Source organism: Oncorhynchus keta, chromosome 36, assembly GCF_023373465.1.
Source record: "Oncorhynchus keta strain PuntledgeMale-10-30-2019 chromosome 36, Oket_V2, whole genome shotgun sequence".
Lineage (NCBI taxonomy): Eukaryota > Metazoa > Chordata > Actinopteri > Salmoniformes > Salmonidae > Oncorhynchus > Oncorhynchus keta.
Window position 1 is genome coordinate 26,653,595 of NC_068456.1, and position 13,817 is coordinate 26,667,411.

Here is a 13,817-nt window from a genome sequence, read left to right on the forward strand (position 1 = left end):
CAGCGCCCCCCACCATTGTGTATGGTATATTTCCCAAATCTTCACCCCCAGGCAGAAAGGCACCTTGGGGCACCTACAGGGTTTTTGACGCTGTTGCCTTCCAAGTGGGGAGTTGGAATAGACTCCGCCGTCACTGTTTCTCTCAAAATCCCTACCTGAATAGCTGTGAAGCAGTATTTGGCATCCACAACGGCTCCCTGAGTTTGGTGGTTTGGTAATCATAATATGTTTTCCATCAACCAATCCCAAACAATTGGGTAAGTCCCATTTTTCATTAAACTCTTGAGAAATTTGTCTCCAGGTTTCTTCAGTAGGTCGTGGCAGTAGGTCGTGGCAGATGGGTCGCCAGCATCCTCCTCTCTATGGCCTCTTAAGTCTCTTTTTCACAGAACAGAGCAAACTGTCCCTAACCAGAATGGAAAGAGGAGTGACGTTGGGTCAACAGTGAAGAGGTGACTCCGGGATGCTGGCCTTCTAGGCAGAGTTCCTCTGTCCAGTGTTTGTGTTCTTTTTCCCATCTTAATCTTTTCTTTTTATTGACCAGTCTGAGATATGGCTTTTTCTTTGCAACTCTGCCGAGAAGGCCAGCATCCCGGAGTGGCCTCTTCACTGTTGATGTTGAGACTGGTGTTTTGTGGGTACTATTTAATGAAGCTGCCAGTTGAGGACTTGTGAGGCATCTGTTTCTCAAACTAGACACTCTAATGTACTTGTCCTCTTGCTCAGTTGTGCATCGGGTCCTCCCATTCATCTTTCTATTCTGGTTAGCCAGTTTGCGCTGTTCTGTGAAGGGAGTAGTACACAGCGTTGTATGAGATCTTCAGTTTCTTGGTATTTTCTCATGTAGAATAGCCTTCATTTCTCAGAACAAGAATAGACTGATGAGTTTCAGAAGAAAGTGCTTTGTTTCTGGCCATTTTGAGCATGTAATCAAACCCACAAATGCTGATGCTCCAGATACTCAAATAGTCTAAAGGCAAGTTATATTGCTTCTTTAAATCAGCACAACAGTTTTCAGCTGTGCTAATATATTTGCAAAAGGGTCTTCTAATGATCAATTAACCTTTTAAATTGATAAACTTGGATTAGCTAACACAACGTGCCATTGGAACACAGGAGTGATGGTTGCTCTTAAATGGGCCTCTGTACGCCTATGTAGATATTCCTTTTAATTTTTTTTTTTTTTTTTAAATCTGCCGTTTCCAGCTACAATATTCATGTAACATTAACAATGTCTAAACTGTATTTCTGATCAATTTTATGTTATTTTAATGGAAAAAAAACATGCTTTTCTTTCATAAGGACATTTCTAAGTGACCCCAAACTTTTGAACGGTAGTGTATATGTTGACCTATTTTCAGCTCAAGAGGCAATCTCAGTCTTGAAATTGCTGATTCACTTCCGCTACAACCTGTTGAGCCTGATGACGACGTGGCGTCCCGAGCCATGACCCCGTGCTACAGATGCCTGAACAACAGTCAAGATCAACCACTACAGACACGGCTCAAGACTGGCAGCCAAGAAAAAGAACACAGAAGGTCAACCGTCAAGATGTGGATGAAAAGCTGCTTGCATTTGTCAGGAGACCAATCCCTTCTGCTGCTACCTCTAAGGATGAGGCATTTGTGCACAGCCTTGTGTCAGAGCTGAAGAAAATAGGAAGAAACAAGGGACGTCTGAAAGTGAAACTACTATCATTGATTGTAAACTGGGATGACCTGTATGCAACACCTATACCACAATGGCTCTTTGATGCGCTGCATGGAAGAGGTGGACTGCAGCCTATGATGTTCAGCCAGCCCAGGCATCAATACTCACCAGGATCTAGGTCTCCAACACATAGCTGGGATAACCAGCAGGCAACACCACTGCCACCACCACGGACTGCAAGTACTCCGCACGGAAGAGGTAGACTGCAGGCAATCATGTACGATGAGCCCAGGCATCAATACTCACCAGGATCTAGGTCTCCAACACATAGCTGGGATAGCCAGCAGGCAACACCACTGCCACCACCACGGACTGCAAGTACTCCGCACGGAAGAGGTAGACTGCAGGCAATCATGTACGATGAGCCCAGGGATCGATACTCACCAGGACCTAGGTCTCCAACACATAGCTGGGATGACAGCTTCAGTACATTCTCTCAAGAGAGCTAGGACAGAGACTCCCAGTCACATTGTTAATCCGCTCTTAAGACAGATACCAGCCCTGTGCATACTTAGGCCTATGTTCTGCTTTAAAAAGGAAAATGTTTATGTATGCACTATTTGCACTTCTTTGTTGTTGCAGTTATTTTGCATTGCACCTTGTATATAATATTTTTGCTATTCAGGGGATATTGTAATTGGGAGGTAAATGCCATTATTTGTTTACATGCATTGCTCTGGCTGTTCATCTCACCAACAACATGTGCACCACCATGCCTTGCTGTGACTGTTAATGTCACCTAGAATAATTATAAATAAGACTAAACAAAGAACAGTGTGTCTTACGTACCTTGAGTAAAATGAATATACAATATATAGCACCTGGTGATCTTGCTGCTCCCTTAATATAATGAAACACAGGCCTACATCTGTGGAGCATCATGATCACCAGTGTGCCGGAGTTTCTTTACACTATAGTATACTGCTTTTCTTCATGCACCTGCTTACACAATACAACATTTTCCAATAACTTACCTTAGAGTGACAGCTAGTCTTTGCTTTGCCTCGATTGTGGCCCTGTAGTTGGTCGTCTGTTTGGTGAGGTCTGGGCCAACAAAAGACAGACAAGTCTCCATCTCTTCTGCACTCATCTGGAAGTATCAGTGATGTTGAGCACGGTCCAAGAGCAGCTACTGGACAAGGTGGTAGTACTGCCCATGCTCCCTTCTCAGCACATTTATGGGAAGCACCCATAACCACCTCCTCCTTACCTGTCTGCACCTCAATAACACAAGGGTGACCAACTTTTTTTTAGCAGGTGGCGTCTGTTAATCCATGCTGTTTAAAAAAGCATAAAGTATTGTTTATTTTTTACTTGTTTGGATGAGTATACTATTACAGTTTCGTATTTCATGGGCTTTTATTCAGTAAATGCATAGTTTATATCTCATACCAGAGTGGTTTGGGGAGAGGAAAGTGTCTAGAGGTGTAAAACTACAATTTGCACTTATTAAATTATACTCCTGTCCTGGCAATATCACTATTGTACAATCATGTACTTACTTACTCATGTTACCACTCCCCAATCGCGGTGAAATCAGAATAATCAAAATACATTTCAACAGGGCCACTGAAAATGTAGGCAAGAAAAGGCGCTAATGACATCGTCCCGCCCCCAAAGTAATATCACTGGTTCAGTTTGTTTTGATATTTCAACCTGAGTGTCCTGATCGTTTCTGCTGTGGGTGAACAAAATCAACAGCGGACGCACGTTCGGTTTGGTTAGCAAGACACTGCATATCAGTGCTTTAGGCGTCACTACAGACACCCTGGTTCACAACCAGCCGTGATTGGGAGTGCCATAGGACGGCGCACAATTAGCCCAGCGTCGTCCGGGTTTGGTCGTCATTGTAAATAAGAATGTGTTCTTAGCGGACTTGCTTGGTAGAATAAAAAAATTATAATAATTGCTTAAAGTTTAGAATGTCTCCAAAACCATATCAATGTCTAGACAGAGCATTTGGGCAGAAAGGTACGTGGAATGACTCCAATGTAAGCAAGCAGGTCGGATCTGCTGGATACAATTACAGGTGCATCAGGCTATAATTGCATGTTAATCAGGTTACCAGTATCAGCTAATGGTCCCCAGTGAACCCCAAACAAATAGTGTGTAAGTAGGCTAAGTATGTACGTACCCCACATCCTATAAGGCTTGCACTGATGATTAATAGTAAATAGGCTAGTGTTTTGCATTCTACCAATCACCTGTTCCAGATGCAATCTTATTCCAACTTTAAGCTCAAGCTCTTAGCCTGGCCCATATCGTAACTAGTTCCAACCACAGTTCAGGAACAATAACTAAGAATATAGGCCTATGGCATTTTAGGTTAAGGACTGTCTCCACCACTCTGAAATGCGACACAAGCGAATCCTGCCATAATACTAGTAATAGCGCGTTTCCGCATTGGATCAGCTGATTCGGAGGAAGTATGCGGAAGAAGTAAATTCGAAACCTCAAGTAACCAAACAAAATAGTGACCTTTTTGGAAAGCTACTGACAGTAACGTTTTTAAAATTTATTTTAAAGCATAAGAGTACCTGTACCAGTTCCAATCCTGTAGTTATTTCACAGAGGTAGCCTAGTAACTGAACTGTCATCATCATGGCATGCAGCGACTCTATGGTCACAATGAATGGAACCCAAGTAAGTGTGAATCATTTCCAACATTTAGTGTTGGTAGCATTTCTCGTTTGCAATTATAAACGAACAGTATACAGTCGGGTAGTTATCAGTGTATGTCGCTTAGAGGATTTGTTTTTCGTGCATTTCTGGTAGGCTACGCTGCATTGCCTCCATTGTCATGTGCTGCTACTGTCATGTGACTTAAATAACTTTTCATTACAGTTGCGGAACTGTAGCGTTTTGCAAGCTCGTTTTTATAAAGTTTGAAACGCATTACTGCAGCGCAGACATGGCTTTATGATCTAGTCTATTCGATGGTGTTTTAACAATGTGTCGAAGCTGAGCAGTGAGCACAGTTGTGTGCACAGGGCAGGTGTACAGAGTCAATACACTACCGTGCACCTTAAAGGTTACAGGGCATGTTTAAATGAAAGTGACAATGTAACTGACCAGGTATCAAACATAGGCTACCTGGAAGGTCTGTCACATTGGCCGAGCCATCAAATGGCTTAAATACATTCAATGTCCAATATTCTGTCATTGATTTAACTTTAACTATTCAGGGGAGCACAAATGAGACCATGGTTTCATTCCTGATGGTGCCCTGAGTACAATCATTTTCTCAATCAAGAAAATTAATATTATTTGATGTGTAGCTGATAGAGAATGTATTGTTGTTCGTTTCACAATTCCTCAGGTCACAAACAAAGGTAAACCGTTCACCATACCACCTACCCTGCCCCATAAGCTTAAACACATTCACTCCACCATGGGCTATTTACTCTTACTCACTTTAACACAGAAACGGACTGGCCATAGAGCAGTTTGGGCAGATGCCTGATGTGCTGGTCCACCTTTAGCCCAGTAGTCCTGTCTAAAATGTTATTATTATTATTTTGCACATACTGATCATTATTTGGCTAACAATGGGGACCTCAAGGATAAAAAAATCCAACGGTTTGTTGGAAATGCCCGGGCCACTCTGCCCACTCTGTCCCTGTTGTATCCCATTAATTAACATGTATCTCTGTATCTCTCTGTTGTTGCTTTACAGGTTTCCTATATTGGACATGACTGTGAGGACATCCCAGAGTTCCTTGGAAAAAAATATGGATGCTTGGCAAGACGGCTAGATCTCAGCTTCAATCAGCTAAGGTAGGAGATGAGCTGAGATGAGTCGTGAATACTTCCATGGACACAGTGCCGCCTTGAGGGTGATGCTTTGTGTTAGGTCAAATGTCTTATTAATTAAGACACAACTATGTAATCATACCCTTCATTAATAAGTCATTATACATTATTATAAGGAATATACATACTCTTACACTGATTACATATAAATAGGATTGCATACAGGCCTTGCATATTCATGCAGTCATCACAGTGTGGTGGTGGGTGGACGCAACTCAATATTAAGAAGGTGTCCCAAATGTTTGGTTTACTCAGTGTAGATGGATGGTACACTGACCTGCCTTCATTGTTTTTACCACCTTATCTGATAAAGATTGGGATATTTCTACTGAGATACATCAACCTATGTGCCCATTGTGCGTGTACATTTTAGTCATTTAGCAGACACACTTATTACTGTACAGGAACAATTAGGGTTAATTGCCTTGCTCAAGAGCACATCAACATTTTTTGTCATGGCTGTGTGAAGGGCAGGATGCATCCCAAATGGCAGTCTTCAGGCCCTGGTCAAAAGTAGTTGGCTATAGGGAATATGGTGCTATTTAGGAGACACTGAGCAGCGGAGAGCTGGGTTGGCTGCTACCACGCTGTGGCTGAATTAAAGGCCTGATCAATAAATGTGACATGTTAATGCAGGGGCCCAATAGAATAAAAGATCCTTCTGACAGGACCTGAAGAATCACCTTGTGGCAGCTGGTTCAGAGCGAGGGAGCAGGGGGTGGAGGTGCCATCTCAGTCATCTCAGCAGCAGGACTGGCAAAGTTGATCTGACAACTAAAAGAGGGGAGATGATGGTTAGAATGTGCTTTTGTTTCTTGACCTGTCAGGGCCTTGAAAGGCCTCTGAATGGAGGCTCTTTTTGTCACATCGTCGAAAATTGTCGCCGTCCAGCATTGTCTGTGCTGGAAATGGGGATTTTTGTTTAATTGATTCGCTTTGCGCCCGAGTCCTGTCACGTTAATAATTGCTAAGTCCCGCACCCCAGCCCAGTCTGTCGTGAATAAATGTGTGCTTATCAGAGAATAAATAATCCTAATGAACCGCAGCGATTGAAAAACTAGCATTGTGTTGGCTGGAGTTTGATTTGCCTGCCTTTTCCTTCGCTGAGGGCGTCAAACTCTGAAGATTTCAGACATGATTGCCCCCCTTGAATGCGAAACAAAGGCAACGTGGTAAAATGTGTAAACTGCAGTTCTCTTTCATTGGATGTAATGATGTTAGATGGGTTGGTCATTTGCTGGGTTTTGAGTTGTTATTACACAGTTAACAACAAGAGAACAGTTAGTAGGCTAGATCTTTTAGTAAATGTGTTGATTGATGTCATTCAAATGCTGATGACATTATTTTCCGATCAGCCTTGAGTAATGAATGATCGCATTCTCATATCTATTACATTATACATATGTTATATTATAGGTATGTTTCTATATAATAGATATGTTATATATTATATTAGATACATTGTAGATATGTTATATATTGCTCTTTGTACAGGTTATGAACAGTGTGATTACTTGTTTTGTGGTTTGACTTTGTGGTTCCGTTCACTAACCTTAGAGTCATCCTAGGCAGAAACTCTAGAGACACAGGATTCAGAGAGACAGTCCTTTGAAGCCTATTGATTTATGGACATTGACTTCAATACAATCATACAGCCATGGTTATACTGTGTCCAAGGCCCTGAGTTTCTCCTGGACAGGTTGGTTGCAGTCAGTGGTAACAAAAAACTTCTAGTCCCATGTCGTCTATGGGCTCGTTTGAGTGGTAAGGCGAGAGCAAACAACTGTAGATGAAAGTTGAGGAGTGAAGTCGGGGAAGGTGCGTCTGCGACAGCCTAAAGTTGGACACTGATGTGGTTTTCCAACAGCAAGGCTCAGATCAATATGGCAGTGTTTCCATTGTTTATAAAAGTTGTTCTTTAAAATGTAGAAATAATCATGTCTCCAACCCCCATATCACACACTCACAAACTGAAAATATATGTGTGTACATTGTACAATCAATTGGTGATAGGTTGTGTGAAGTTCATGTAGTCGACATGTAGGCAGGCGTAAGTCGGACATTTTATATCCCCATAATGCAACACACTTTGAAAGGCGCTGACCTTCCAGTTGTGGTGAGGTGATTTGAGTGTTTCTCTAGCCTGGTCTCAGATATGTTTGTGCCGTCTTGCCAACATCTATGGTAATCAGTTAGCAAGGCAGCACAAACAAATCTGGAACCAGGCTATTATTTCCCTAAATATTCCTCATACACTGGATGTATGCAAAGAGGGATATAGCTAGACAGACTGTCCCATGTTGCATAGCTCTAAAATACAGTAATGTCTACCTTCCATACAGGACATGGTAGCTTGTTAGCTGTTACAGATGGCTTCATGGAAGTTGACTGCTACAGGCCTAATTTACCTGATGCAATTGCTGTACAATATGATCTTGTTGCCGTCTGATGCACATTCAGATGTCATAATAAATCAACACTGCAGAGCTCTCCCTGTCCTCTGCCGTGCCCTGATTGTATCACTGCTAATCACATCTGGAAATGTGCATGTACACTCTGGCCCATCTACCCAATTTTGACTGTTTCACTGATTTCTGCTCTTGTAAAAGCCTGGGTTTTCTGCACGTTAACACTAGAAGCTTATTACCTAAAATTGATGAATTGAAAGTGTGGGTTCACACTTTCAGTCCAGATGTGTTGGTCATTACTGAGACGTCGTTAAGGAAGAGTGTTTTGAACACTGATGTTAACCTTTTCTGGTTATAAGATGCTATGACCTTCTTGTTTTATATTTTTAGTGGTATTGTTAACAAACACAACCCCATAAAGAAAATGAGAATTAAAAACAGATTCTGCCCCTGTTTCGACCGTGATCTGGCAGTTACTCCACTTCAAGAATTCCATTTGTCGAAAAGCTTGGAACGCGTATACTCAGGCTGACTGGCTCTCGTTCAGGCAAATGAGAGTGCACTCAGGCTATCTGGAAGGCCAAAGTTAGTTACTTTAAGGAGCAGTTCTCTCTCTGTGTGGGTCTAACCCCAATGAGTTCTGGAAAACGGTTAAAGACCTGGAGAATAAACCCTCATCCTCACAGCTGCCCATGTCCCTTAATGTTGATGATGTGGTTGTTACTGACAAGACACACATGGCTGAGCTCTTTAATCACCACTTCATTAAGTCAGGAATCCTGTTTGACTCCGCTATGTCTCATTGCCCATCAAACAATTTCTCATCTCCCATCCCTTCTAATGTGACTAGCCCCGACGCTCCTCTCTCCTTTTCCTCTGCCCCACTACAATGTTTCTCCCTGCATGCCTTCACTGAGTCCGAGGTGCTAAAGGAGCTCCTTAAACTTGACCCCCTAAAAAACATATGGGTCAGATGGTTTAGACCCTTTCTTCTTTAAGGTTGCTGCCCTTATCATTGCCAAGCCTATCTCTGACCTTTTTAACCTGTCTCTCCTTTCTGGGGAGGTTCCCATTGCTTGGAAGGCAGCCATTTTGCGTCCTTTATTGAAAGGGGAGATCAAGCTGATCCTAACAGTTATAGGCCAATTTCTATTTGCCCTGTTTATCAAAAGTTTGGGAAAACTTGTGAATAATCAACTGATTGGCTTTCTTGATGTCTATAGTATTGTCTCTGGTATGCAATCTGGTTTTTGGTCAGTTTGTGGATGTGTCACAGCAACTTTAAAAGTCCTAAATGATGTCACCATTGCCCTTGATTTTAAACAACGTTGTGCTGCCTATTTTTATTGACTTGGCCAACACTTCTGATATGGTAGACCATTCCATTCTTGTGGGCCGGCTAAGGAGTATTGGTGTCTCTGAGTGGTCTTTTGCCTGGTTTGCTAACTACCTCTCTCAAAGAAGGCAGTGTATAAAGTCAGAACATTTGCGGTCTCAGCCACTGCCTGTCACCAAGGGAGCACCCCAAGGCTCGATCCTAGGCCCCACACTCTTCTCAATTTACATCAACAACATAGCTCAGGCAGTAGGACGCTCTCTCTCATCCATTTATATGCAGACAATACAGTCTTATACTCAGCTGGCCCTTCTCCAGATTTTGTGTTAAATGCTCTACAACAAAGTTTTCTTAGTGTCCAACAGGCGTTCTCTGCCCTTAACCTTATTTTGAACACCTCCAAAACAAAGGTCATGTGGTTTGGTAAGAAGAATGCCCCTCTCCCCACCAGTATGATTACTACCTCTGAGAGTTTAGAGTTTGAGGTAGTCCCCTCATACAAATTCTTGGTAGTATGGCTAGACAGTACACTGTCCTTCTCTCAGCACATATCAAAGTGGTTAAATCTAGACTTGGTTTCCTCTATCGTAATTGCTTCTCTTTCACCCCAGCTGCCAAATGAACACTGATTCAGATGACAATCCTACCCATGCTAGATTACGGAGACATTTATAAATCAGCAGGTAAGGGTGCTCTCGAGCGTTCTTTATCATTCGGCCATCAGAATTGCAACCAATCCTTATAGGACACATCACTGCACTCTATACGCCTCTGTAAACTGGTCATCTCTGTATACCCGTCGCAAGACCCACTGGTTGATGCTTATTTATAAAACCCTCTTAGGCCTCACTTCCCCCTATCTGAGATATCTACTGCAGCCCTCATCCTCCACATACAACACCCGTTCTGCCAGTCACATTCTGTTAAAGGTCCTCAAAGCACACACATCCCTGGGTCGCTTCTCTTTTCAGTTTGATGCCGCTAGCGACTGGAACAAGCTGCAAAATAACACTAACTGGACAGTTTAATCTCCATCTCTTCATTCAAAGGCTCAATCATGGACACTTACTGACAGTTGTGGCTGCTTTGCGTGATGTATTGCTGTCTCTACCTTCTTGCCTTTGCTGTTGTCTGTGCCCAATAATGCTTGTACCATATTTTGTACTGCTACCATGTTGTTCTGCTGCCATGTTGTTTTGCTACCATGTTGTTTTCATGTGGTGTTGCTTCCATGCTATGTTCTCAAGTGTTTCTGCAATATTGTTGTTTTAGGTCTCTTTTTATGTAGTGCTTGTCGTGATGTGTGTTTTGTCCTTATTTTTATTTTTAATTCCAGCCCCCGTCCCTGCAGGAGGCCTTTTGATAGGCTGTCATTGTAAAAAAGAATTTGTTCTTAACTGACTTGCCAAGTTAAATAATTTGTGTTGGTTTTAGAAAAGATCAAGGCCCGCATAATTGTTCCTCGTTCTTGATCGCATCACATTAACCTGTCTAGGACTGAGGTTCCGCAACAGCCAGTGAAAAGTGCAGGGCGCAAATTCAAAACAACAAAAATCTCATAATTAACATTCCTCAAGCATACAAGTATTTTACACCATTTTAAAGATACAATTCTCGTTAATCCAGCCACAGTGTCTGATTTCAAAAAGGATTTACAGCAAAAGCACTGCGGCTCAGTTGGTAGAGCATGGCGCTTGTAACGCCAGGGTAGTGGGTTCGATTCCCGGGACCACCCATACGTAGAATGTATGCACACATGACTGTAAGTCGCTTTGGATAAAAGCGTCAGCTAAATGGCATATATTATTATTATTATATTATTATTATAAAAGATTGTTAGGTCACCACCAAGCCACAGAAAAACAGCCATTTTTTCCAGCCAAAGAGAGGAGTCACAACAAGCAGAAATAGAGAGAAAATGAATCACTAACCATTGATCTTCATCAGATGACACTCATAGGACTTAATGCTACACAGTACATGTATGTTTTGTTTGATAAAGTTTGTATTTCTATAAAAAAAATTACATTGGCGCATTACGTTCAGTAGTTCTAAAACATGCAGTGATATTGCAGAGAGCCACATCAATTTACAGAAATACTCATAATAAACATTGATTAAGATACGGCTATTATACATGGAACTTTAGCTAAACTTCTCCTTAATGCAACCGCTGTGTCAGATTTTTAAAAAACTTTATGGAGAAAGCAAACCATGCAATAATCTGAGTACAGCCTTTAGACAACAAAGCAGCCAAAAAGATACCCGCCATATTGGGTAGTCAACATTACTCAGAAATGGCATTTTAAATATTCACTGCCCCCTATCCCAAAAATCTTCATCAGAATGCACTCCCAGGAATCCCAGTTCCACCATAAATGTTTGATTTGTTCGATAATGTCCATCAGTTATGTTCAAATATCTTCTTTTGTTAGGGCATTTGATAAACAAATCCAAAAGCGTGTTCAGGTCGCGCCAGATGTTCCGTTACAGCCCGTAGAAACATGCCAACCTAAGTGTGGAACCAATCTTAAGAATTTTTTAAACAAATCTAAATTAATGTTCCAACCGGACAATTCCTTTGTCTGTACAAATGAAGTGGAACCACAGACCGAGGCTGTGGTACTCTGCCAGACCACTCACTCAAAGAGCCCTTATGAGCCCCTCCTTTAGAGTAGAATCCTCAAAACAGGTTCTAAATACTGTTGACATCTAGTGGAAGCCTTGGGAAGTGAAACATAACTAATATCACCCTGTATCTTCAATGGGGGCTGAGTTGAAAAACTACAAACCTCAGATTTCCCACTTCCTGGTTGGATTTTTCTCAGGTTTTCACAGACATCATTCAAACAGTTTTCGAAATGGCAGTGTTTTCTATACAATACTAATAATAATATGCATATATTAGCATCTGGGACAGAGTAGGAGGCAGTTTACTCTGGGCACGCTATTTATCCAAAAGTGAAAATGCTGCCCCCTATCCCAAAAAGGTTAAGAACTTGATGTCCAAAATCAAATATGTATATATTTGACATTTCTCATTTCATTATTAATATTCCATTTGGTTAAGGGGGAATCTTCGATTTCAGATATTATTATTGGACTTCAAAGGATTCTCTGGACAAAGGAGAAGTTACCCAAGCCATTTGCCACTGATAGTATTGATTGATTGACTGATAGTTGTGTATTAGTTGTTGGATTACAAACTATTTGATTTCCCTCTAAATTTATTACTGGTGAGGCGTGTATTCATGTCATCAAGAAATCTCACTTTTCTAGCTCCCACCATCTCATATCTAGGGCCAGTATTTCATTTCTGACCGGCAAAACTCTGGTTCCTGTACGTTCTGGAGTTTTCTGGTCATGTGTCCTAATGAAACAACTTATCCTGTTGCATAGTGTAATTTAACCACCCTTTAATAAAGGCATTCTTTGCGATGATTGGAGGCTGTGGAAGTCACATGATTGTGTAGAGCTGTGAATTTCAATTATCGAGCAGACGAGCAGAGGTGATAAACTAATCAGGAAGTAGAGTGATGGGCGGTGCCCGCTATTTCGTTTCTCGCTCACTCTTTCTCTCGCTAGCTCAGGGTCGTAGTTATCCCCATAAGAACTCCCCTTGAGGACAAAGGAACCCTGTCCCACAGCTGTGTGTAAAACATGTAGTCTGTCCCTGATGAGAGGAACTCTGTGATACCGCCTGTACTTGTTATGAATCACTTCAAAACAAGTGCTTGACGTCTCCTCGCCCCTATCAAGATTTGTTTCACGGTACCGCTCTGTAGACACACCAGCGTTTCACAATTGTGACCCCATTTCGGTGACGCCAAAAGTAACCCAAGTGCTAACTGCCTTGACGACTGACACTTTGTCAGAGAGTGGGAGTGGACTGTCTTCAGTATAATATGTTTATATCCGTCAGCCCAGTTAACAGCTCTCATACACTAACTTGACAATGAGTGTCAGTGAAAATGAGGCAGCACCTGTCTCTGAAGTGTGTGTGTGTGTGTGTGTGTGGGTGGGAAGGGAAAGTCAGGAGATAAAGTTGGTGTAGCAGCCTGTCACACCTACACCTCATATCCCCATGCCAACCTGTCAGGCTGCCTCATCGATGTTTTGAGAGAGTGAGACTCCTAGACCAATGTAGCAGTTGGAGGACAGGGGTGGATATTATTGTGCTGTCCACTTAGTTTCAGGTGTGTGTGTGTGTGTGTGTGAGAGAGAGACATTGCGACGATGGGGAATAAATACACTGTAGACACCACTACTATCTAATGGTTACTACTAGAGCCAGTGTCTGTCGTAGGGGTTTCAATCCGTTACCTGCTGTAATATCATATATGACACCTGAGGAGAATAAATACTAACATTATCTGGTTGTTTCAGTGCAACAGATGAGTCACATCTCTTTTCAGACGAAACATTACATTGAGACTTGTTAGTAAAGAGAATAATTTGACAGGTTTCATCCTTGTCACCACCACGCTCGGCTGTGTTGTTGTTTCTGATTGTAAATGAGATGGTTAGGGTCCTGTGTAGCCTGTTGTTTC

The 13,817-nt window shown here is 42.0% G+C and overlaps 1 protein-coding gene across 1 annotated transcript in view; it reads left to right on the plus strand.

The window, feature by feature from the left end:
* The first annotated feature begins 3,796 nt into the window (after positions 1–3,796).
* Positions 3,797–13,817, plus strand: part of LOC118369854 (leucine-rich melanocyte differentiation-associated protein-like) — a 522,398-nt gene continuing 512,377 nt past the window's right edge. Inside the window, exons 1-2 of the mRNA XM_052498736.1 lie at positions 3,797–4,353; positions 5,387–5,487. Of these exons, the coding sequence (XP_052354696.1) occupies positions 4,312–4,353; positions 5,387–5,487 (143 nt within the window). The 5' untranslated portion in view covers positions 3,797–4,311. The remainder of the gene's footprint in view (positions 4,354–5,386; positions 5,488–13,817) is intronic.